Source organism: Hoplias malabaricus, chromosome 3, assembly GCF_029633855.1.
Source record: "Hoplias malabaricus isolate fHopMal1 chromosome 3, fHopMal1.hap1, whole genome shotgun sequence".
Classification (NCBI taxonomy): Eukaryota; Metazoa; Chordata; class Actinopteri; order Characiformes; family Erythrinidae; genus Hoplias; species Hoplias malabaricus.
The window spans coordinates 21,128,215-21,155,858 of NC_089802.1; the positions used below are offsets into that span (position 1 = coordinate 21,128,215).

At 37.9% G+C, this 27,644-nt stretch overlaps 1 protein-coding gene across 4 annotated transcripts in view; it reads left to right on the forward strand.

Annotated features, from left to right (window-relative positions):
- The window catches only part of rnls (renalase, FAD-dependent amine oxidase), a 106,585-nt gene that overhangs the window by 48,988 nt on the left and 29,953 nt on the right, over positions 1-27,644 (forward strand). For all 4 annotated transcript variants that reach the window (XM_066665876.1, XM_066665877.1, XM_066665878.1 and 1 more), the window contains exons 5-6: positions 240-413; positions 12,946-13,121. In XM_066665876.1, the coding sequence (XP_066521973.1) occupies positions 240-413; positions 12,946-13,121 (350 nt within the window). The remainder of the gene's footprint in view (positions 1-239; positions 414-12,945; positions 13,122-27,644) is intronic.

Genomic DNA, 27,644 nt, shown 5'->3' on the forward strand with positions numbered 1-27,644 from the left:
GGCATCAGCAGATATTTAGATTTCTAATATCGAATATCAGCATCTGCCCAGAATTCTCATATCAGTGCATCCTTAATTCTGGACCTCACTGCTCTCTGGTGAATAGAGTGTAAAGTTGATGAGATGGGCTGTCAGGAGGCTTGAACTTATGTTGTCTTTTTGTATGTATGTATGTATGTATGTATGTATGTGTGTGTGTGTGTGTGTGTGTGTGTGTGTGTGTGTGTGTGTGTGCGCAGTGCTGAAGGACAGTGAGAAGCAGAAACTGGAGGCTGTCAGTTACTCCTCTCGCTTCGCTCTGGGACTCTTCTACAAAGCCGGCGTGCAGATCAGCGTCCCCTGGGCGGCCAAGTATGTCTCCAATAATCCCTGCATTCGCTACATCGCTATAGACGATAAAAAGCGCAATTTAGGTCAGTGCCTCAGTTTTACTCCCCCCCCCCCCTCTCTCTCTCTAGCTCTCTCTCTCTCTATCTCACACACACACACACACACTCACACACACATTCTCACTCACAATCTTTAAACCTTTCAAATCATTTCTCACACTCTTTTCTTCCCCCTCTGTCCTGCTCTCTGGAGGTCTCTCTGCTTCCCCCCTTCATCCTCCTCTCCTCTTCTTCTTGATCTTCCTCTTCATATTTTCCCATTCTATAAATGGCAGCAGTTAAATGAAGGCATTGAAGCATTGCACAACAGTTTCTGTCTAAGCGAGCATCCTCACTTGCCTTTTCTCATTGATCCAGCTATGCTCAGCATATCTAAAGTGAAAGTTTGACAACATATTAATACAATTAATCTCTTACCCCATTTTTGTTTTATCAGCCAAGACGTGTTTAGTGTCTGAAGTTTGTTTTTCAGTTAGGCATTAGAGCCCACAAGGCTAATGTAGGTAAGGAATGGAAGCTTACAGCCTTTATAATTATCAGCATGCAAAGAGGGGGAGATACTAAAATGAGCAGTGGGCCTCCGTTGCCAAGGCTGGGAGTCACTGAGTCACAGATCAGACAGGTTTGATTAATTCTTTCTGTCCCTCCCACTCCAGTCTCTCACCCTGTCTGCTTCAGATTTGGGTCAGAGCATCTAAATGTTACTTAGTGCCTCAATTAGCCATAATCTAGCTTGTTCTGTGGTGGGCAGCATTTCACACGAAGCTATTTAGAAATGGTTTTAATGAGCAAGTGTTTGGACACACCTCTCTTTCTTCCATTCATTCTTTTTTCAGTATTTCATCTATTCCATTTTTATTTTTTTGTTTTTCTATTATTATTTTGTAATTTCAATAATTTCTTCATTTTTTCTTTCTTGCATTCATTCACTATTTCATTCATTTATTCATTATTTCCTGTCTTGCTGTTTCTATTTTCCTTCTGTTTTATTCATTAATTCATCCATTCATAGATTAATTATTTAGTTAATTCTTTGTTTTATTCATTATTTTATTCATTCCATTTTTGTTATTTTTCTTTTTTCCTTCTATCATTCATTATTTCATTCCTTCATTCTTTATTTTTTATTCATTTATTCATTCTTTTATTCTATTGTTCTTTCTTTTTCCATTTTTCTTTCATTCATTGTTTCATCCATTTTTCATTATTTATTTCATTCCTTCTTTGTTTCTTTCTTCCTTCTCTCATTAATTCATACATTGTCCATATTTTCTTCAGCATTTCATTCATTCATTCATTCATTTATCTGTCTTTCATTCATTATTTCATTTATTCTTTATTTCATTTGTTTGTTCTTTCTTCAGTCAAAATTTCGTTAATTCATTCAATTTGGGTTTTTCTTCATTCATTATTTAATTCATTTGTTCTTTTTTCTTTCTTTTCATTCATATTACATTCGTGCCTTTCTTCCTTTCTTTCCTTTTTTAGTTATTTTGTTCATCTGTCCATTATCACCACCTCTTGTTTCTACACTCACTCTCCATTCCCTCAGCTCCAATGACCATACAACAGCACTTTGTAGCTTTACAGTTGCCGATAGTACTCCAGCTGTTTCTCCGTATACTTTATTAGCCCCTTTTCATCATGTTCTTCAAAGGTGAGGACCCCTATAGGACCACCACTGGGCAGATATGACTTGGGTGGTTGATGAGATATATATTTGGTTATATATGTATTTGGTTAAAAAACATGACTGATAATCCATTTGGGTTTGTATTGCACCAAGAGATGCAAGCATTTATTTATGTATGCGTAGGCCTGCCAGACAGAGTTAAGCCTCATCACATGGGCTGCCTCACCTGTCACCTTTATTTACTCTGCTGCTCTGATGGCAACGTCTTAATTAGAGCCGCTGTTAAATTTTGCATTTGGCTGCAGTGTTCTTTTAGGCTGGAGCTACTCTCTTCCATCCTCTCTTTGCCTCTGTACTGATGAGCTTTAAACTCTGTGTAATGTATGTAGCTCCACTAAATAGGCCTAGGTACATACACATGAAGCAGACTGTTTGCTTCGAAATGTCTGAAAGAGTCCACAGAACAAAGACATGTCAAAGACATTAGGACATACTGAGTATACTATTCATTCATTCAATCCAACTACCAACATGTGTTTTTGGATCGTGGGAGGAAACCAGAGCACCCAGAGGAAACCCATGCAGACACAGGGAGAACACACTAAACTCTTCACAGTCACCCAGACCAGGGCTTTAAACCCACAACCCCAGGAAAACTGGAGCTGTGTGACAGCGACACAACCTGCTGCACCACCGTGCCTGAGTATACTAGTAATATGTTGTTCTTGCAACTATTCTAATACTATTTAAATATATTTATATGCTTAGTGTAGTATGTCATATATGTTCAATTTACAAGTATTGAAATTTGTAACACTACACTCTACACTACACTACAGGTTCTTTAAATTTAAGTTTCATCAACCTGAAGAACCATTTCATCAGTGAAATACCCTTTTCAGAATGTAAGTATTTCTACATTGTTGTACCCATGTAGATCTAACCATTAACTAAAAAAACAGTGACACTGCTTCCTTTTTATTAGTCACTTTTATATTGACATGGTCTGTGTGTAACACTTTAATTTTTATGTTATATTTTATGCTTAAATTATGAATTAAATATAATATATAAATTAAATCCAGTATTACAAACAAATAGACCATGTCCAAATGAAAGTCACTAATACAAAGTAAGCAGTATCACAAAATACAATTATATATGCACTCTTAAATATACTTTCCATGTATTAGAAAAACAGCAAAAATAACATATGACAAGAGAATGTGTGAGTGTGTGTGTCGCCCTGTGAAGGACTGGCACCCCCTCCAGGGTGTGTTCCTGCCTTGCATCCAGTGATTCCGGGTTTCTAAATCTAAAAAAATCTAAAAATATGGAGAAAAATGTGATTCTTTACTTTGCTTGAAGTCTCTTGATTTTGATCTTAAAACTTCAAATTCCATCCTTCCACTCTGAGGCAACTCAACACTGCCGGTCTGAAAAGAGGTGGAGCAGTCGAGAAGCTATTACTGAGAAAAGGAAACAGACAAAAATAGCAGAATGATGATCTGGCAACTCCAGAGCATAGACTTTAAGCATTATTACACTACAAGTGTATAATTATTTGCATAAATTGCTATACAGCTTACATTTCAATAGTTTAAGCCAAACAAAAACTAATGACTTGACTTCTAAGGGTTGAGATATAAGCTGTTGTAAATTGCAGTGTATTGCTGGAAAAAAGGGGGCGATTGTCTTGATTCATCCCAAAATGTTATGAAATGTAAAGCTTTGGCTGTGAACAGATTCTTGATTTTTATGAAAAACAATGGTTTATTAATATGAATGGGGGCTGCTTTCAGGGTGAGTTATATTCTGCCTGCCTGTCTTCACCCTGTGAACTTTGTAACCCATGCTGCCCTGTACCAACAAATAAAATGACTCAGCCAACAGGCAGGGTGCCAACCTTCTGCCCACACACCTCACTCTCTCTCACACTCTTACACACACACACGCTCTCTCTCTCTCGCTGTCTTCCTTCCCTTCTTTACTTGGCATTTTGCCATGTGCCTGGCTTATTTGACATCAAATTCAGAGGAGAACGACTCTTCCCATGTCTTGCAGCCACAGTGTGTTGACCCTAATGCTATTATTCATAAAGATAATACACTCGAAAATGTACTGATATATTTGCTCTTTGGTGATAACCCCGAACCACTATGTCCAGTGACAGCTCTGATTCCTTTGTTATGCATTATGGCACTCTTCCACTGCATAGTACTTACTTGGCTTTACTTGGCTTTTTGGATTTTATTTATCCGACTCGTTTATATTTAATGGCAGCTAGTACAATTATGACATGGTCTTTTGAAGATGCTCCAAGTGCTCCTTGGATTTTTGTGGACGAATAAAAACTACAGTGAGAGGCATACATTCAAGAATGAAGGAAAAACACATGTTACCGCTGCCATTGTTGTGGTTTTGAAAGCCAGAGGTTCCTGTTGGAGACAGGGTTTTGTGACGCTACATTTCTAGGAGGAGCTGTGCTAATGGCAGAGATCTTTAGGCTAGAGTCAAGACTCAAGTCAATGTAACATACAAAAAGCCTTTATGGGAAATGTATTGTAAAAATAAATGCTTATATATTCAGATTATATGGAAAAACATAACTGATTAATTTTGTTTGCAAAATACAACTCTGTGTGTGTGTGTATTGTTGCTGTCCAATTAGAAACATGTATCTCCCAAAATAGTAACTTCACAGGAGAAGGAAAAAACCTTCTTAACTTTTAATGGAATTAAGTGTAAAAAGATTGGAACATTTCTATTGGTCCATACATCATGACAATTTGACGTTCAAATGTTCAAATGATATAGTAAACTAAAAATCAATAAAAATGGAGATACATGTTCTTAATTGGACAAAAGTTTGCACATGCACATTTACTTACAGTTCTTAATTAAATAACTGACCACATCAATGTGAATAGTTTCCCAGATTCGTTGCACGTTACCACTTTTCTGTTATACACCAAGATTTTAAACTCAATGAAAGCTGCCCCTGTGTCCCCACCAAAGCCAAGCTACACTTCTATGTTTACACTTTTGTACACTTCTATGTTTACAATTTTGTGTCCCTAAAGAAATGTAATAGGGAGAGAGAGAGAGAATCTTTCAAACGTCATACCTGGGTAATAGAAATACACATGTTTAAAACATGCTATTTATGATGATCCCGAATTGTGTTGGGAGTCATTAGGGAGGAGTTACAGGTGGAGTCTAAAGTTTGTTTGTATGTGATTTAAGTCGAGCTGTGACAAGCAGAGTCAAGTAAGTAACATGCAATGGAAAAGCACCAGTAAATCTTAGTTGTGTATAATCTTTGTTGTGTGTAAATCCTTAATAAAATAGCATATAATACAATAGAAGAGAATAGCACACTATTTAACACATTAAGCCAGTGGAACTGTTTGGTACATCTTTACATGACACTGCAAATTAAAAACACTAGACCTAATAGACAATGCTGCTACCCAGGATCAATGTAGCTCAGTTTAGTTATTAGAAAGATCTAAGAGAGAGAATTTGACTTCTGCCTGCGTGTGTCACTGCTGAACTATTCAGTGGAAGAAAAAGCAGCGATGGCATAATGTGGTTGTGTTTAAGTCTAATATTACTGTGATAAAGTTAGCTAACAGATTAGAATAACTGTCTGCATTCAACGGACCAAAGTCACTTCCCCTTTCGCCCCCGCAGCTCTAGCTCCATGCCAATTGTGCAGCTCATATTTGGACTCTTCCTCCTCCTGCAGCACCAAGACAATGTTCCCTTATTTAAATAGCTTGCCATTTTACCCTTTCCTCACTAACTCTCACCAAGCTGAGTGGATATCACCGAGCTGTTGGTATTAAAAAAAACAAACAAACAAAAAAACCTTTGTGGATCACTATAAAGTAAATGACTCAACCACCTGAGACTGCCAACGACTTTAAATATTTAGATTCACTCACTCTATTCGGTCTCATTCAGCCAAGGCCTTCGTCTCCCTAGGTGGTCATCAAGGGCATATTATAACTCACAGAATATCCAGCTGCTCAAACATGGGCCACGTTTATTGAGCACTGTAAAGAGTTATTCCTCCCAATCAGGTGGAATGTGTATTTTAAGACGGTGTCATTAGAGAGATGACTACATGCCGCGGTGGACTAATAAATCAGGAGCGGCCTGAAGGGCCTGCGTCTGTAAAGCATTAGCTCAGAAGGTTTTTATTCAGAGTGCCCGCGGATGATATCACAGCGTACCTCGGCCTGGACGCCATCACAAACAGCCAATAAACACCACATTCACACTAAACCTGTTGGGCCCGCTTGAGAGTTTGACTAACAAATGAGGCTGCTCTTGTCACAGGTCAGAAGTGGTGCTGAAACACATGGCTTTTTGAAGTGCATCTGCTGCAAAAATATTTCATTATTAAAGTATTTGAAAATGAGTGACTAAGTGAAGTAATTCTCAAAGTATTTACCTTGCCATCAGAGGTTCACCACTGGTGAAGCCTAATTGTGGATTCAGACCAGCAGTGAATTTTCGCCTCTGGCTGGACAAATCACTGTGTCACGCCCTCGTCTCGTCGTGTCTGTTTTCCCCGGTCATGTGCTCTTTCTAGCACATGGCTATGTTTTGTTTATGTTCTTGTCTCCGACCTTTGTTCCGCCTCCTCGTCTGTGTCATCTGTTAACCCGTCCTCCTCGTTATCTGTCCAGGTGTGTCTCATTTATGTCTTGTATTTAAGCCCTCTTGTCTCACGTCCTGTTTGTCGTTCATTTCACTTCGTATTGTACTGTTGGTTCCCTAGTCATGTCGTGTCTTTTGCTATGTACTGAGTCTTGTTGTTTTCCTCTGTCCAAGTTAAAGTCTAGTCGAGTCATGTCGTTTTGTTTAATTTCACAGTCGTATTGTTTCACCTTTGTTCCTGTTCATGTCCTGTTGTTTCTCTCCAGTCCAAGTCCTGTCGTTTAGTTTAAATTTCCAGTATTGTTGTTTCCTCTGTTGTCTGTCATGGTTTTGGTATATCGTTTGTTAAATTAAATCTCACCGTGTTTTAGCAAATGCGTCCGCCTCTGTCAGTCCGTCCCGTGATCCGTGACACACTGATCCCACATCTCCTGGGGGTGTTTCTGAACTTGAGATGAACTTTAGTTGCTACAATTTTATTGACGCTAAACAAATGCCATAGCAGCACAGTGCAATTTAGAGGCTTGTTGGTACAGTCCACTTTTGGCTGTTAATGCACCTTAATCATACTCACCGGAAATCCCAACAGTTTCAGATAGGTTTCTCCATACATGCATTTTAATTTTTTTTTTTTGCGTCCCCACGTATATGTAAAGATACATTGTATAGGATGGGCAAGTTTGACACCATGAGAATGATTTTCTCTTCCATCTCTGGTAGGAAATACACTTTGTTGAATTCAAATTGTTGAATCCTGAAGGAATTGACTGACAGAAATTAACATTTGTAGGTAGGTCTGACAATGATTCAAGTTTCATGCTCGGGTGCTAATGGTAGGTAGCAATTTGAGCAGTTGTAACAGTAAGAAACACACCTGTACATTAAGGATCTGGACAACCTACTCAAATCATGGAAAGGGAGAACTGACGGATTGTCTGACCCAACAGCCACGATTGCAGACTTTCAGCGAGCAGTGATGCTCTATATGAGTTGTCCAGTTGGCATCATTGGCAGAAGGTCGCACGATGCAGTAATACGTGCACACAGACTGTTATGAGTCACTCAGAATGTCAACAGGTCATCATATGAAGAGGGGGGTGGTTTCCTGTCCTCCTTTAGGAGTTTAGGAATGAAATTTCTGCAGTGCTGAGCCCAGAGTAGCAATGACCTTTAAGGTGAAAAGGGACATTTGAAAATGAGGCCTAATTTCAGTCTTGTGGACTCATTGTGAGTCAAAAACACTGGTTTTAACTCGAGGTTCTGTGAGAAAAATCTTCTAAAGGTTTGGAATTATAGTTAGTGCTCTTAGCTCAAGTGTTAGCTGTAGATAAAACTGCACAGGATGACTAACTAGGGTGACTAACTAACCCTAACTTTAGCATCTCTCTCTCTCTCTCTCTCTCTCAAGTATGTATACAAGTGCTGCTGCTAAAAAATATTGGGATTTCCCTTTCAGTTATTAATATAAATGTATTGTCTCTTTATTGCTGCCTAATATAAGAATATTTAAATATACAGTAATTATAATTAAAAGTTCTAAAGATGTTTCTTAGCCTTGGTCATGTATTTGATTTATTAGTACTTTTTTCTGAAATAAGATTCTATGCCTTTGTAAATCAGAGAATTCAAAGAGGATTTTTTTTTTTGCCAGTCAGGAAAGTGATTGTGGCATTTTCAGTCCACCTCTCTACTCGCTGTGCAGCTGCCACTGCTGATTTACCTCATGCTCAGTACAGCGTCTTTAGCTGCTCCACACAATGCTTAATGTATGAGCTGGAACTGGAGGGAAGTTCAGAACTTTTCTCATTTCTTCCTTGATCTGCTGGAAGATGAGAAACTGAGGTCTGAGCTCACAGACCTGTGTGGGATTCAGAGCTTCAGCTAAACATTACTGCTAGATGATAACCTATTAATGATCATTTTGACAGCTGGTTTAACAAATGATCTAACAAATCATTTCAGGGCTGCTTCAGCTAAGGATTATTTATATAATGAAGTAACCTACCTACACGGTCAGAAATATTTGTCACTGTGTTGGTACCCTCAAGAGTACATATTCAGTACCTTTGATTATTCATTCATTCATTCATTATCTGTAACCGCTTATCCAGTTCAGGATGGCAGTGGGTCCAGAGCCTACCTGGAATTATTGGGCGCAAGGTGGGAACACACCCTGGAGGGGGTGTCAGTCCTTCACAGGGCAACACATACACTCACACATTCACTCACACCTACGGACACTTTTGAGGCGCCAATCCACCAACTAACGTGTTTTTGGACCGTGGGAGGAAACCGGAGCACCCGGAGGAAACCCACATAGACACGGGGAGAACACACCAAACTCCTCACAGACAGTCACCTGGAGTGGGAATCGAACCCACAACCTCCAGGTCCCTGGAGCTGTGTGACTGCGACACTACCTGCTGTGTACCTTTGATTAGGGGGTCATAATTGTACTTTATTCTGTTATAATTGTAGATATTAATTGTGTTGATTTCATACACCCAATTTCATCTCCAGGATTTCTATTATGATATTATGTTATTACACAGTTCTGTAACACAAATATTCACCTCTCATTCTGAAGAAGAATATATACCTATAACTATAACTATATATATAGATAGATAGATATATATGAAGTGAGAAAAAATGCCATTAGATTCAGCTCTATACTTGGCCTTCATTTGTTATATGCAGACCTATAAATATCCAAATAATTCCCACCTCTATCTCCACCTGCCACTGCAGCTTGAGTTTACCAGCTCACTTCCAGCTCTGCTTAAACACATAAAAAACTCTCTTCCACTTTCGCTGTAGTAACAAATGCACACTACTCAATGGCATGTGGCAATGCCGAAATACAGCGCCCTCCATAATTATTGGCACCCCTAGTTAAAATGTGTTAAAAGCCTTAAAATAAATTATTTTTGTATTGCAGAAGCATATTCTCACTCTGAAAAATTTTAGAAAAAAGCAACCTTCGACTCAAGTGAAAAAAAAGAAAATAGTCTGACTAAGAAATAATTATTTCCCATAAAATGACCTGTTCCATAATTATTGGCACCCTTAAGAATTTCTTGGAAATAAATGTATTTTAACCATTTATGTCATTTCTACTGTAGTGTATAAAGTGGATCAAAGTATCTAGGAACCTTTAATTAGTAGTTCATCACTTCCTGTTTCCCTGGGGTATAAATATGGCATTACACAGAGGCCTAGTTCTCTTACTCACTTTTAAACATGGGAAAGACAAGACAGCACACTATTCAAGTAAGGCAGATGTGTGTCAACCTTCATAAATCAGGCAATGGCTACAAGAAAATAGCCACTCACCCGCAGATGCCTTTATCTACAGTCAGAGAAACCATCAAAAAAGTTTAAAACCTCTGGAACTGTGACAAAAAAGCCTGGAAGAGGACGCAAGTGTATTTTGCCACCACACACAGTGAGAAGGATGGTAAGAGAAGTAAAAAGTTCTCCAAAGTTCACTGTAAGAGGATTGAATCAAATGGTAGCACCTTGGGGTTACGAGGTCTCCCAAACAACCATCAGGCGCTATCTACATGCCAACAAGCTGTTTGGGACGCATGCACGGACAAAGCCTTTTCTGAGTTATACTCATAAGTATAAATGGGTGGAGTTTGCCAAGCGGTACTGGGGTTTTAACTGGGACTGTGTGCTTTGGTCAGATGAGACCAAGATGGAGCTTTTTGGCAACAAACCCTCTAAGTGGGTCTGGCATAACACCAAGGATGAGTATGCAGAAAAACACCTCGTGCCCACTGTTAAATATGGGGGAGGATCAGTGATGCTGTGGTCCTGTTTCTCCTCCAAAGGACCTGGGAACCTTGTAAGGATACTTGGAGTCATGAACTCTTTGAAATATCAGGACATTTTGAATCCGAATCTGGTGGCCTCTGCCCAAAAGCTGAAGATGGGTCGTCACTGGGTCTTTCAGCAAGATAATGACCCTAAACATGTGGCCAAATCTCCTCAAAAATGGTTCACGATGCACAAAATCAAGCTCCTCTCATGGCCATCTCAACCCAATAGAAAACCTGTGGGGTGAGCTGAAGAAGAGAGTGCATAGAAGAAGACCCAGGACTCTGGACGGTTTAGAGAGGTTGTGCAAAGAGGAATGGTCGAAGATCCCTCTTCTGTATTCTCCCATCTTGTGAAGAGTTATAGGAGAAGATTAAGTGCTGTCTTGTGGATTTAACTAAACAAATAAGAGAGAGCCTCCCATTCTGCATGAGTGATTATGTTTCAGCCAGCAACGAGTTCTTTAACCCCATCTGATTCAGTGAGTAGCTTCTAACTGGCTAAACAAACATGTCAAAAGACACATTCTGTGGTGGTGGGAAAGATGCTAATCTGTTTCAGAAGGGTCAAATTATTGGCATGCATTAAGCAGAAAAAACATCTAAGGAGATAGCTGAAGCTACTAAAATCGGGATAAGAACTGTCCAACGCATTATTTAAGATGTGTAAGAACAGTTGGGAAACATCATCTTCGAGGAAGGAATGTGGTCAGAAAAAAAATCATGATCGTGATCGACGATCACTTAAATGTTTGGTGAAATAAAATTTTAGAAAAACAACAGCACAACTCAGGGATATGTTTAATAGTGAAAGTAAGAGCACAATGCGAAGATCATGTTGTCTGATGAGTCCAGATTTACCCTGTTCCAGTGTGATGGGGTATCAGGGTAAGAAGACTGGCACCTGAAGTGATGCACCCATCATGCCTAATGCCTACCGTACAAGCCTATGGATTGTGTTCTTCCGTGATGGCTCGGGCATATTCCAAGATTACAATGCCAGGATTCAAATTGTGAAAGAGTGGTTCAGGGAGCATGAGACATCATTTTCACACATGGATTGCCCACCATGGAGTCCAGACCTGAACCCCATTGAGAATCTTTGGAATGTGTTGGAGAAGACTTTGCACAGTGGTCCAAATCTCCTGTCATCAATACAAGATCTTGGGGAAAAATTAATGAAAAAATTTGTTACATTGTAGAAGGTTGTGGAAAAGTTGCCACAGCGATTGTGTGCTGTAATCAAAGCTAACGGTGGTTCACTGAAATAAGTGTGTGACCCTTTTTTTTGGCCAGGCAGTGTATTGTTCTAATAATTATGGTAATCACTCTGAACATGCAAGTTGACAAGTTTGGTTCTGTAGTTTATGACATCAGGAACCTTGGCTGTGTAAAATCACCCATTTGGGATGGTATTCGGAACACCGTTGTTTAAAAGCAGAAATGTTCAGCCATGGTATTATTAGCTTATTTTATTCATTATACATCTCCTAGCATATAAAAACACCACATGCAAACATGGTAAAAACTATTCACTGGAGAGGCTCTAAATCTTTGTTGAGTTCTGTATGTGGAAGCACAGTGGCAAAACAGGTAGTGTCTCTGTCACACAGCTCCAGGGTTCGAGCCCTGCCTTGGGTGACAGTCTGTCAGGGCAGTGTTCTCCCCATGTACACTTGGGTTTCTTCTGTGTGCTTCAGTTTCTTCCCACAGTCCAAAAACACAAATTGTTCAGTGGAAAGGCTACTCAAAAGTGTCCATAGGTGTGAGTGAGTGTGCCACCCTGCAAAGAGCGGGTGCCTCCTCCAGGGTGTGTAACTGCCTTGTGCCCAGTGATTCCAGGGTAGTCGCTGAACTCACTCTGAATGAGTGGTTACAGACAATGAATGAATGAGTTGTGTATGCAGTTTTTTGAGCACCCCTGGTCAAATTTAATTTTGTAATATGCCAATACTCTTGGTTGAATTGAATATATTCTGGATAAAACTGAAACATTTTTCTTAATGTGTTAGATTCTCAACATGTTTAACATCTTTTTTATTTAAAGGAAATTAACAGAGAATTGCCATATATATGAGAAGCTGTCAATACGTTCTCAGTATAGATATGAAGTAAAATAAATATGAAATTAAAAATAGTTTTATATAATCACCCTACTTCATTTGTTAAATCCTGAAATTGGCCTTTTTATTTCCTTAATTCTCCAAAAATAGTAACTTTACAGGAGAAGGAAAAAAAACTTGTTAATGTTCAATGGTAGTCAATGTAAAAAGACTGTATAATGGTCCATTCATCATTCATTATTTGATCTTAGATCTTTCTTTAAATTTGGGAACAGGTAAAAGTTATTCAGGGCTAAGTCCAGGCTGAATAGTGCAGGACTGATGTGTGTGTGTGTGTGTGTGTGTGTGTGTGTGTGTGTGTGTAGAATCAGATGAACATGGGCCCTCCGTGGTAGTGCACACCTCTGTGCCCTTTGGCCTACAGCACTTGGAGGAGACTCTGGAGGAGGTGCAGCCAGTAATATTGCAGGAGCTCCAGAAAGAGTTGCCTGAACTCCCCCAGCCTCAAAATATCAAGTGCCATAAATGGAGATACTCTCAGGTGAGAAAAGAATTCCATCTGCTTTTGTCTTTGCATATGTAATCCTTATTTTCTTTGAAGTGTAAATAGAGAACACGGAAAACCTTTCTAGATATCTTGTTAATCAAGAAGTAAATATTTGAAATGCTTGCTTTTCAGACGTGTATGTGTATGATGCGCTGATTTAATATAAACATGTTCTATGCATTTTAATGTATTCACATGTCTTCATTCAATTCATTCATTTTTGGCAACCTCTTTATCCAGTTCAGAGTCATGGGGTGTCCAACCAGAATCATTGGGTCAATCAATGCAGGAACACACCTAGGATGGGGCAATAGTCCATCATAGGGCACCAAACTCGCACACTCACTTGTATGGGACACGTTTGAGTAGCCAATCCACCTACCTGCATGTTTTTGTTTTTAACCAAACAATACTGAACCGTGACAGTGTCTGTGTCCAGAGAATGTAGCTCTAGAAAGAGCACAGAAACTCAGATAAATTGTTATTACAGTACACAACTGGATGGGGTAATTTGCAGCTTGATGTATAAATAGATAAAAGGAAATAAAAACAGGAAAGTACTCAGTTTCTGTTTTCTGAGGCTGTTTTCAGTACGGCACAACACGTGTTGGCTAATTTTTTCTGCGGTTCTTACTGTTCACAAACTGTTCGGCAGCATTTTCATGTGTGTCATCTTTCACTATGATCTCACTCCGCTGTAAACAGTGGATTAACCATGACTCTGTCCTGACTCTATTTATTTATCTTTGGCTCTGGTGCTGAATTCAACCACAGCAACTCTGGAATAGAGCAACAACCCAACCCTCTTGTTCTATTCCTGCTCCAAAGAGGGGTAATATTGTGTTATTTTTGCTGTTTTGGATTACTTAAGATGGAATGTCTACAAATTCAGGAGAGTACTAACTGTATTAAAGTACACACAGACCGAACATGCTACAAAACTAAACAACTCGATTTACAAATGAGTTTCTGCTGTAATTCAAACAGTGATTAAAAACTTACAGACAAGTTAAACTTCAGCCACGCACAAACAACAGTCAATTTTTTCCCCTCAAAAATACTGTTCCACATTAAAAGACACAGAGCTTCTGAACATAAACTAATTAGAGAACAGCGTTTTCCAATAATCCTACAAGTCTCCCTTAATACACTGCAAAACATGCAAAGAAGTGACACAAACAACTAAGTGGTGAAAACATTTTCATTCCTTGCTGATGCTAAGGCGATACCCTCCCTCTTACACCCATTACTTACCACAATTAAAGCCATTAACCATATTTGTTAGCTGATGTAACAGTTAGTATTCTCCTCCAAGCATATTGAGCTGCTCAATGATGTAGCATTAGCGGTACTTTGAAAAGATCATCACATGTCTCATTGGAAGACTTTTTTACCCTTACAGTTGTTTTGTTTTGTTTTTAAATAAAAGGTACAGTAAAATATTGTGCAGATAAATCACTAAATGTGCAAATAATGTAAATGTACCTTTAAAGGTAAAACAGTGGTGTTAAAGTCCAGCTGTGATCCCTAAAGGTATATTGCATTCTCTTCTCCAGAAGGAGAGGTGAATATTTGTAATAAGTCATTATAGAACTGTGTAGAATAAAAAAAAAGGTCTGGTAATGAAATGGAGCGCAAAAAAATCAACACAACTTTAAAATCTACAATGATGATAGAATAAGGTACAATTATGTTCCCTAACTAAATGTACAAAATATGTACCCTTGGTAATAGCACAGATAGTTTGCTAGTTTAGAAACAGGACTCAACTTTGCTAGTAATATATCAGAGGGAAAGACAAACCTTTCCAGAATCTCTGTATCTACAAACATTTGTATTAAACTTTTTATTAAATTGCAGTTTTTTCTACCATGTTACCATGTGTCTGTATCTTGTCATAGTGTTCCATCATATTGATCTTTTTTTTTTCTTGGAACGAGGCAGGTTTTTGTGGTGAAAGTTCTTCAGGATCTTTGTGGTCTAACAAGAAGAGAAAATACTGAGAGGCTTTTTTTTTCTTTCCCTGGCTCGAACATGCTTAAGTGCTGCTAATGAAAAGCTTTCTTGCTGTACAGTGCAAGGCATCCATATTTAATAACGTGGGGTGTAATGGAGGCCTATAGGGCTCTGTGATGAGGAACAGGCTCATGTAGAGAGAATGTTCCGGATGAGCCAGCAGAGGGAAAAACTCTAATCTCTTTTATCTAAGGTCCGGAATGAGAATGCAGTATATTACACTTTAATGATGTGCAGGAATTTTTTATTTTTTTTGAGAAATACAGTAAAGTTGTGTTCTTACTGACAAACACACACACACACACACACACACACACACCCCCACAACCAAATACTCAACCCCTCACACATGCACACTTGGCTTTACTTACAGTAGCTCACTGTGCACCCGTCTCTCTCTCTCTCTCTCTCTCTCTCTCTCTCTCTCTCTCTCTCTCTCTCTCTCTCTCTCTCTCTCTCTCTTTCTTTCTCACCCCTACCCCCACGCCAGGCTCCTCTGTGACACACAAAGCTGGGCCTCAGCTTAAGGTCAGAGGACATGGAACATCTGTGTGGGAGACCAGCTCTCACTGCAGGCTAGAGAATGGGCCAAGGTCTGTCTGGGCCTACACACACACATACATTTTAAACACACATTTTAAAACAGTGTCAGCACACTGAATCAAGCATATTCAATTATATGTACAATGTTGTACAATGTTTTTTGAGCATCCTAGGTAAAATGTTCAAGGAACACACTTATATACAAGTTTTTCTCATTTCTAAATATATTTGTTGAGGTAAATATATTTTAAAATTAAACATAAAAAAGGCCATAGGCCAGGCCACAGTATTATATATATATTTCAAAGTGTTCAATTCAGCACATGAACTGTAAGTGTGTTAAAATATGCAGATAGGTGTTCATTCTGTAGGACATGCAAATTATTACCCAAACGTACTTTAACCAGACTATTTAATTTAACTATTTAAGAATCTTTAAGAAGTGTTAAAAATGTATTCTATACATATTTATATGTAAACAAAGCACTAATCCAGCACTTTCAGTATAGAGAATGTTTATTAAGTAAGTAGTTAAATAGTTACTAACTCAAGTAACTATTTTAATTAAAATTTTACCATGGTTTACAGAAACAATATTTTCAATTTAACTATCGAAAGGTATTTTTTGTCATGTCTCCTCAAGTGTTTTTTTCTTTTTAGCAAATCTGTAAAATTTCACACCCACATCCAAACTGCACTGAGTTGGAAAAAAAAAAACCCTGTACAATGTTGCAGTATTGTCTTTTATTTTGAAAGCTGAAAAGCTTTTCAGGCCTAATTACAGTTGCTAAGCAATGAGTGGACATTTAGTAATGTAACATATTCTTGTGTAGAGGATGGAAAATCATGTGTTTACTTAATAATAAGTAGCAGATAGCAATGAAAAAAATACTGGGATATATCAACATATAATGTATTGTACTATCCAGTGTATATTTCTCTGGTACCACGCTGGTGGAACGAGCTTCCAAGCACTATCAGAGCAACTGAAACCCTCTCTGCATTCAAGAAATCATTGAAAACCCAGCTCTTCCGAGAGTATCTTTTGCACTTAATGTCTTTCTTTAATGCACTTATTACTTCCTGGCATATTGCACTTAATGTAAGGTATTTTGTATAATTTGTGCTGTAGTTCGAATGTTAGATCCTCTTTTGTATGTCGCTTTGGATAAAAGCATCTGCCAAATGCATAAATATAATGTAAATATCGTTTTTTTTTTTAGATAAAATACATAAAATATTTTGAAGTACACTAAAAGTATTTAAAATAATGTACTTCAGTACTTTTAACATCTGCATGTAAATAATGCATACAAATGTAAGAATACAGGGCATAGTACATGAATTGAGTGACATGAATTAATTTGGCACTTCCCTACTGGAGTGTATATACAATTACACCATAAAGCCCACAGTTTGTAAACACATTAAGGATATCAACAGTCCCCTGACACCTTGTGCTATGTTTAACATATGTGTCCAAACTGGGGTCACCTTAAGCTGAATTCAGTAAATTGTAAATGTTGTTAACAACTTTTTAAAAATATTTATTACATTTCATGCATTTATTTGTGACCCACTAGCTTCTCCTATTCTGTTAATTATTGTATGTGATAAATAGTTTTTTCCATTCCACAGTGCGCTGCAATTAATGGCTCATTAAATGTGTACATAACGATTGATAGCATAACTTCTTTAATGATTTTACAGAAAAGTATCCCTTCAGTGGTCCTTTCTGCTGGCATCAGAATATTTTGTGTGGAGAAATTAACAGAGAAACACTTCAGCCAGTCATGACATTACATAACAGAAATTCAGAAGTGTGACTCGTTTAGGAAATGTCACAAGTGAAGGGCCTTGCTTCATGCTGTCACATGTGTACACAATCTCTCTGAGTCACTCTTCATCAAACTGCTCACGTTCAAGAGGAGTGTGTAATCTTCACAGGATTAGGAAAGAGTGTGCATTGTGATATCAAGCTGCTTCTAAGTGTTTAGGTGATAAGGGCTGGTTTTACATCTTTGCCCCGAGCCTGTAGGAAGAAGTGTATGCATGCCTGGAGAGTATTATACAATGAAACATGCTGAATCCATACTTTTGTGTACTGTCAATAGTAAAGGATGATGTTGGCTGAGTGTTAGGGCTGTGTATTGGCAAGAACTTGGCGATACGATTCATATCATGATACATGGGTTGATTCAATATATTGTAAGCAAGGTGATATACTGCAGTTTTAAGGAAAAATGCCATGCTATAAGAAACACACCACCATAAGCATAAAATCTGTGTACATAAACACACTTTTAATCAGATCAGAGGGATCTGCATGTGTAACACTGATTTCTATTTTCTTATTTTGTTTACTTAAATAATTCTGCAAGCACGTTTTGGATCCTGTTTAAAGGTTCCCATTTTGCTCTAGTATGTAAACCAGTTTTTATTTTCTTGTGTAGTTAATAAAAGAAAATGCATAATTTTATGAGGCTTAAGGTTAACTTGTCTGTATGTGTTTTTATTCTCAGTTTTAAACTCGAGAGAAAGAGAGAGAGAAAGCCTAGCATACGGGATGAGAGTGTTTGTTTTTTCACTCATTTACAGATACTGGGGCATACAGATTAGACCGATTTCCAGCAATGGTGAAGAAACATTTTCTAAATATTATATACAGTGTTTTTGTCATTACAAATGAAAATCACATTTAACCAATCAGAAGAAAGGAATTACACCTTAAAATGTAATCAGAAATGTTTTTCTCAAAAGTAAAAGAGATTGCAGGATTCCTGCAAAAAAAAGTATACAAGTGAACATGTATGTCGTTTGCATTGCCTACATTGTTGTGGAACCCTAAATATTCCCACTCTCAAGTACTCAAGTGTATTGATATTTTCTTACACCACTAGTGAGTGTGCATTCTTATAAGTAGCCATCCCTGCATCTTTTGCTTGTAAATTCTAGAGCTGTGTAGAGCCAAATGCACTGGAGGAGGTGCAGGAGGTCAGCCCTGCTAATATCAACTTACTGCTAGAGTAAACCAAACAATTTGTTCTTGGCCAAGTTTCAGCCAGAACATTTATCATTTGATTTACACACAGATTACCGTTTAAAGATACATGAGGGAGGAGGGAGAAACAAAGTTTTTAGGAGGCAGCGATGATAGTGCATCGTCTGTACCGGTGCCTATTAAAAGCCCCAGGAAATGGATACTATTTCCTTGGCTTTAGTGCACTACACCTCGATGTTTATCAGGAACAGAGCTGGGGCCAACAGAAGCCTCTGTAATCGGCCATACACCCAGCAGGAATGTGCTTAACATACTGCATTTTCATTTTTACCATTAAACATTGGGTAACATTGTAGGAAGTTGTTCAGAGGGCAACATGACACTTATATATTTGTATATACATGTATACCAAGTGTACAGAAGCTACAGTTTCAGAAAACCTGTCACTGTGGTGTTACCCTCGAGGGTGCATATACAGTACCTTTAATTAAGGAACATAATTGGACCATATTCTTTAATAATTGTAGATTTTTAAGTTGTGTTGATTCCATCCACACATTTCTTTTCCAGGACTTGTATTGTTTTATTTATTATTATTATTATTTCTTTTTTATTTTACACAATTCTATAATGAAAGATTACCAATACTCCCATCTCCTCACATCACATTGTTGTACCTTTAAAAATACAATTACACTGTTTAAAAGTTACGTTAAAACCAAGTACACCATTGTTTTTCTTGTGAAATTCCCAATAAGTTTGATGTGTCACATGACCCTCTTCCCATTGAAAAAATAAAAGTTGGATCCAAAATGGCCAACTTCAAAATGGCCATGGCCACCACCCATCTTGAAAAGTTTCCACCTCCCATATAGTAATGTGCCACAAACAGGAAGTTAATATCACCAACCATTCCCATTTTATTAAGGTGTATCCATATAAATGGCCCATCCTGTACATTTAGTGACCAAAAATGCACCTCTACCCTACCTTTTTTCTGAGATTGTATGCTTACGTGCAAAGATTTTCTCCAATTAATTTGAATTAATTCCAGTTACAAATTAAAGGCACGATAGTGTATTCTGGAGAACTACTGTTCTTGCAGTAAAATAAACTCGCTCCTCCCATTTATGTTCTGCATCCTTTAATGTGGAATGTTAAATTTGAGTGCATGCTGGCTGTAGTTAGTTTGTGGCTGAAGATAAACTTGTCTGTAAGCTTTTATTCAGTGTTTGAATTACCATAGAAAGTCATTTGTAACTCAAGTTAGTTATTTTTGTAGCACTTTCTGTACGTGTTTATCATTCTTCGGAATTTGGAGTCAGTTCCTCCTTAAGTATTGTAACTGTAACAGCAAAAATAAGTCCATTATCCACATATGGAGCAGGAACAGAGCAACATCCTCATTTTTTTTCATACTTTAACACATTCAGAGGTCTCTCTCACTGTCCAATCGCCTCGACTCAATCAGCTGGTTCGCTTGTGTTTTATGCAATTTAATGAAAGCATTTCTGGCCCCTGCAGAACATGCTAAGAATATCACTATACTAGTAATAATACATGGATATGTTGACTTGTGCAGGCTAGACTTACACAGTGGAGTGCATTATCATCTACCAGTTTAGCGTTCATTAAAGCACACTGAAAAAAATATGTTTAAAACTTTTGCAACGGAATTTGTAAATGATGCACTCTTTTACTTGATTATTTAACAGGACTATCCACTCATTTAAATCAGATAAAAACTGTGTTCTGACTGAGCTGTTAGATTATGAATGGATTATCAGCCTGCATGTAAACATATGTAAGAATATCATCAAAAAGTGAATTTGTTTCAGTAATTCTATAAAAAAGTGAAACTCATATTATATAGATTCATTACAAACACAGTGATATATTTCAAGCATTTGTTTCTTGTAATTCTCATGATTATGGCTTACAGCCAATGAAAACCAAAGTCATTATCTCAGAAAATTAGAATATTATAAAAGACTGATTTAAAAAATTATTTTTAATACAGAAATGTTGGCCTACTGAAAAGTATGCACAATATATGCACTCAATACTTGGTCAAGGCTCCTTTTGCCTGAATTACTGCATCAATGTGGCGTGGCGTGGAGGTAATCAGCCTGTGGCACTGCTGAGGTGTTATGGAAGCCCAGGTTGCCTTCAGCTCGTCTGCATTATTGGGTCTGGTGCCGTTCGTCTTCCTCTTGACAAAACCTTATAGATTCTCTATGGGGTTTAGGTCAGGTGAGTTTGCTGGCCAATCAAGCACAGTGATACTGTGGTTATTAATACAAGTATTGGTACTTTTGGCAGCGCGGACAGATGCCAAGTCCTGCTGGAAGATGAAATCCGCATCTCCATATGTCTTGTCAGAAGAGGGAAGCATGAAGTGCTCTGGTTGACCACTGCGCTGACTTTGGACTTGATATAACACAGTGGACCAACACCAGCAGATGACATGGCTCCCCAAACATCACTGATTGTGGAAGCGTTACACTAGACTCAAGCAGCTTGGATTGTGTGCCTCTCCACTCTTCCCCCAGACTCTGGGACTTTGATTTACAAATGAAATGCTAAATTTACTTTAATCTGAAAACAAGACTTTGGACCACTGAGCAACATTCCAGTGCTTTTTCTCCTTGGCCTAGACACTTCTGGCCTTGTCGCTGGGTCATTATTGGCTTGACACAGGGAATGTGACAGTTGTAGCCAATGTCCTGGATACTTCTGAGTGTGGTGGCTCATGAAGCACTGACTCCAGCAGCAGTGCACTCCTTATGAACCTCCCACAAATTTTTTAATGACCTTTTCTTGACAATCTTTTCAATGTTGTGGTTTTCCCTGTTGCTTGTGGACCTTTTTCTACCACAATTTTTCCATTCAACTTTCCATTAATATGCTTGGATATAGCAGGAATTACCTTCTGGACATCTGTCAAGTCAGTGGGACCATTTTAAAGATTTTGGAAACCTTTGCTGGTGTTTTGTGTTGATTATACAAATTCTTCTGAGATAATGATTATTGGGTTTTCATTGGCTGTAAGCCTTAATCATCAACATTAAAAGAAATAAACTCTTGAAATAGATCACTTTCTTTGTAATTCCTTCACTCCTTCATTGTCTGTAACCTCTCTGGTTCGCGGTGGGTCCGGAGCCTACCCAGAATCACTGAGTGCAAGGCAGGAACACACCCTGGAGGGGGCGCCAGTCCTTTACAGTGCGACACACATTCACTCACACACTCACTATGGACACTTTTTGAGTCTCTAATCCACATATCAACGTGAGTTTTTGAACCGTGGGAGGAAACCGGAGCACCCGGAGGAAACCCACATGGACACGGGGAAAACACACCAACTCCTCACAGACAGTCATCCGGAGCAGGACTTGAACCCACAACCTCCAGGTTGCTGAAGCTGTGTTGACTGCGACACTACCTGCTGCACCCTCACGAAATTATAAAGACATAAAACACTTTTAAAATGGAATCAAATCATGAATTCAGGAAGCTTGTGTTCAATTTTTCAGAGAAATCTACTAGCTATTTTTCCACACCTCATATGTTCAGTATTACTTTTTCTGCTGTTCACTATTGTAGTATTCCCAAACACATTGTGTGATATCATGGTCTGAACTTGAGTAGCCTGTCCATTGTTATAAAAACACCAACAGCTTCTATGTTAAATTTGCAGGATTTTTTTTGTTGTTGTTGTTTTCTCAGTAACAGATTTTTGACAGTTTGAAATATTCTTTCAGACCCATATCTTTGAGTTGTTTTCTCACAGTCAAACCTGAAACCAAACTGGAGCTTTAAGTACTGTTTATCAGAAAGGGACAGTGTTTGTGGTCTGTGGTGAACCGGTGATCCTCCGGCCTCAAGCTCACTTCTCTAACCTCAAGGCTATGGCTGCCCCCACCTTGTATAATCTCCAAAGAAAGTTATTAAAAGCAATTGGATGCTCTGGAAGAGCTGAACATAAGCCTTAGGTCACAATGTCAAATGCAAAGCATAGACTAGAGAGCTGGAAAATCAGTGGAACTTAGTTCTCTGTAGTTATTGAGTTCCAGCCATTGACATTGAGATGAGTTAGAGTCTGCTTATTCATCTAAAATCTGTACCTGAATGGCATTAATCACAGAGCTAAATACCATAAAATCTTTACAGATGTGTGTATCTATTGAGAACAATAGAGGTTTTAACTGCAGCAAAGTGAAACAAACCACCTATTATAATCATTAACTTCAGACTAAATTTTGGATTAGCAGGTGTCTAAAACTTTTGGCCATGTAATAGATCTTGAACCTTGCTTCACATTTAAAGGCAACATTCATGATGTTAATGAAATAACACATTTTTATACAATGCTGAGGATGTTTCCTTACCATTTGCTAGCTCTACAATATGTTTGCATGCTCAAAGACAGCAAAGAGACCTCCAAACCACGAAAAGCATGAACCAAGATGAGGATATTGCTCTATTTGTGCTCCATAATTGTACCATCTTTACATAGGTAATATTGAATTATTTTTGCTTTATGAACTGACTCTAAATTAGTGAGAGTGCTAACTGCACAAAACTAAACACAAACCAAAATTACTATAAAATTAAACAACGTGAATAATCATTCAAACTGTGAATAAAAATTACAGACAAGTTAAACTTCAGCCACATACAAACAACAGCCCTTTTTCCCCTCAGTTTTACCACTCCACCTTAAAAAACACATAGCTTCTAAACATAAACAAACCAGAGAATACCATTTCCTCACAATCGTAGATGTTCCCTTTAAGCAGAGTACCACAAAGAGAGAAACAAGTTATCTCTGCAGTAAAGCTGTGTTGAATTTTAAACATTAAACCTGGCAGCCTTTCCCAGCATTTTCCAAGAGTTTTTACTGTATAAATATTATATCACATCTGGGATACAAAGCTATAACCAAAGGAAAGCTTAGACTTCCAGATGATACACATTCCAGTTGTTCTGCAAGATTCCTCTCACAGCAAAGTCTTTTTACTTTCCACTCTATTCTTAGGAATAGCTGAGGCAATAAATGTGGCCCCACAGTACTATTTTTAACCTCTTCTATTAACCTCTCACTACAAATCTCTCCCAGTAATAAAAATATCACACAGTACTTCTGACCAGCTGTAGGCACTGACTGTCAGATATTAATCTCCTGATAAGCTCATTCATTCAAATCACTTATTGACACTAATTCTTAAAACTGATTACATAAAAACATGCTGGGATTTTAAATTATTTCTTACTCACCCAGATCAAAGAAACCAACAAAACAAACAAAAATATTCCCTCTTTGCACAGTGATGGGTAGTAATTAATTACATTGACTGAAGTGCATATACTTAAAGGGAACATCTACGATTGTGAGGAAATGCTGTTATCTCTGATTTGTTTACCTTCAGAAGCTCCGTGTCTATTAAAGGTGATGTTAACAAATCAGAGGTCAGAAGATTATTCCTCACAAGTGCTCCAGTCTTCCTGTGGGCTACATTTAATGTGGTTATGAAGCCCCAGTGTCTATAAATGATTATAAAAACTAGCTTTCTCTGTCCGGTATGCTAGGTTCTCTCTCTCTCTCTCTCTGTCCATGGAGTGTTTTAGACAACAGAGATAACTGTAAAACACAAACCAAAATCAGGATTATTGCTCTATTCCTGCTCCATAGGTGGGTAATATTGACAAAGTTTTTCTGTTTTTAATAATCTAAGGTGGAAATGTCTTCAAACTCGGGAAACTGCTAACTGTATTACAGAATGAGCTACAAAAGTAAATAACTCCAGTTACAAATGAGTGTCTGTGGTAATTCAAACAGTGAATAAAAACATACAGACAAGTTAAAATTCAGCCACATACAAACCACAGTATTTATTTCCCCTTCAAACACACCATTTCACCTTAAAAGATATTGTGCTTCTGAATGTAAACAACCAGAGAGAATTGGATTTCCCCGCAAATGTAGAAATTCCCTTCAAGGTGGAACAGTACGATTGAAGCATAACTTGATTTTAAGTATATTAACAGTTTGAATTACCACAGATATTCATCTGTAACTTGTTTAGTTTTGTATAGACACATCAAATACCATGGTATGTTATTTTATAGCCATTAATAGCAACATGCCCTGCATGTACAGTAAAACCAGCCAATCAGAGGAATCTTCTTGATTGAGAGAGTACACAAAATGAGAAAAAATTTATGCTTTGAAGAAAGTGATTGCAACACAAGAAAAGGGGCAGTCCTACATGAATTTATCAGTCCATTTTAACAAATAGGAGTTTGAGCTGAAAAACGGATTCTTGCAGATTATGGTTTAATCCACCAGAAAGAACATAGCACATGTGAAGAAAGTGATAGCAGCTGATTTACAACAGATAAGGCATTCAGTATGATGAAAGCAGTCACTGTGAACTAATAATCTAATGTTCATAGCTTAAATCTGTGGTTTCCTTGTGCTTTTTGATGTATAATTAAATGGGTGATGGAGATGAGGCAACGGAGATGGAAGTTCAATTCATTTCTGAGCTGATTCTTAAAGCGTCAGATGAAAAGTATCGACGGAAAATGAATTGGATGAAGAAGAGGTCATAGCAGTTCTTTTTATTTAATGGACAATTCAAAAGAATCGGCTCTTTTGAATCAAAATTCTTGTATATACAATATGAAAAACAAAGTCCAGCATTTAAGATACACAATATCAATGCAGACAACATTTCTACTGTGTTTATTTATTTATTTTAAACATGGGCAGAGTATGTTCTATAGTAGCTATACTTTCTAAATACATTTACTTTAAATATGCTATATTTTACCATTTACATCAGGTGTGAACCATAGTCATATTCATTTTCTTATTACTGAAACAGTTACTGATGAATTTATATGTTCCTGAGAAATTTCAAACGGTAATATATTTCACTCAAAGGATCTGCTTTTCAATCTGAACCATTCTGCTCACTCACAAGTCTTTTGTTTTTTATCTATTTCATTCTGCTTTGTGAATTGTCCAACCAGGCTTTTAAGCTTTAGGGGACATTCATTGCTAATAAGGGTGTACAGTCATGCACGTACAGATTGGGTAATTGATCAGTAGAATGACACACTCTGGAGTAGCTACACATGAGTTTAAGATGACCATACGAATGTCAAGCATGGGCTACAGTTTATAAAGCCCCCAGTATGGAGCTATGGAGCAGTGCAACTGTGGGGTCTGGAGTGCTGGACATTTGCTGTGGTGTTGCATTTGTTATCCAGCACTAGGCATCCAATATTTGTACCTGATCTCACAAATTGCCTCAAATCTAAATGCTGATGTGTTTCAGCCTCTAGTGTAAAGCCTTCCCAGAGGTGTAAGAGCTGTCATTGCATCAAAGCAACTTAAACTCCCTGTTAAAACCCCTGTCAGAAAAAAGTGGAGCAGATTTCTACAAACTTTTGGTCATACAGTATATAAACAAAAAAGTATATTGGTTAAAATATGAAAGTTTAGAAACTTCTCATCTGAATTGGAATTCCTCCTCCTGTTTAGATGTACTAGGAATGAGAAATAATGAGTATAAAATGACACCATGCATTTGATATCACCAGCAATAACAGTGACTTGTAAAGGTTAATGATGTTTGACAATGATTCATCTCGGTTTAGATTTTCCTATCCCCTTCCTTCCCTGATTAAACTGCCTCGCTCATTGCCTCTTTAACTTGTAGCGTAGAGGAGCAGTGCCTGTAGCTTGACAAGCCTCTGCGGCTTTTATCATATGACCATTTATCATATGACTCATGATTTTATTTACAGGCTTGGTCATTCTCTAAGGATTGGTCATTCCCTCAGCCTTTGTTGGTTTCATTTACAAGCCATCAGTGGAAATCGGAGTCCAATCCTCAGCTTGTTGTTGAAGCATGAGTCAAACACGTCTCTCAGGCAAGGCCCAGGTTTGTGCACTCACTGAGGCAATGTAGCGTCAGGCTCAGGCTCTAGGCAGTGGTTTGAAGTTTGTTTCATATTAAAGGTAAAATTTGGAGATAAAATGTCCAATCACTAGAGCTACAAATTATTACGTCAAATCCTATGTCAGGGCTTTTTAGACTTTTCTCAACTGTGGATGATGTCACATATATGAGGGCAATATGCAGGACAACCAGCCAATCATCATGTCCCAATAAATGTTACTCTCCAATGAAAAACATGTATCTCCATTTTTGCCAATTTTCTCTTTACTGCATCATTTGAACACAGCACCCATCCTTGACATTGTGTAACAATGTCATCATAAATGGACCAATATGTATGCTCCAGAACTTCTTGGAATAAAATCTTTCTACATTGGCTTCTATTGAAAGATAATTTTATTTCCTTGTAAATTTCCTTTTTTTTTAGGAGATACATATTTTTAAATGAACAGCAATGATATGTTTCCGTTGTGTAATCCTGGGGTTTGTTTTTCCAAAACCTGCTTCCGGTCACTATCCTTCAGGTGCTATGGGTTCCTGCCACAATCCAAAACCACACATTGGTAGGTGGATTGGATATTCAAAAATGTCAGTAGGTGTGAGTGAATGCGTGAGTGTGTGAGTTAATGTGTGAGTGTGAAATGCCATGTGTTGAATTGGCAACCTGTCCAGGGTGTCTGGCTTTTGTGCAAAGATTCCAAGAAAACTACAGACCCACCGTGATCCTGAACAGGATAAATCGGTAAAAACAATGAATGAATGTACAATTTTAAACGTATGATTGATGCCCAAATATTATATTCATAATTACCTTAAACACAGCTTGGATAATCACCATAAAAAGTCATAAATTAAAACGATAAGCTCTTGAACAGCTTTACATCAACCTAAAATCACAGTGCCCAATGCCAAGCATGTGCAATGGGGTATAAAACCCACCTGCACTGGGCTGTGTAGCACTGGAATTTAGTGTTTGTGGGG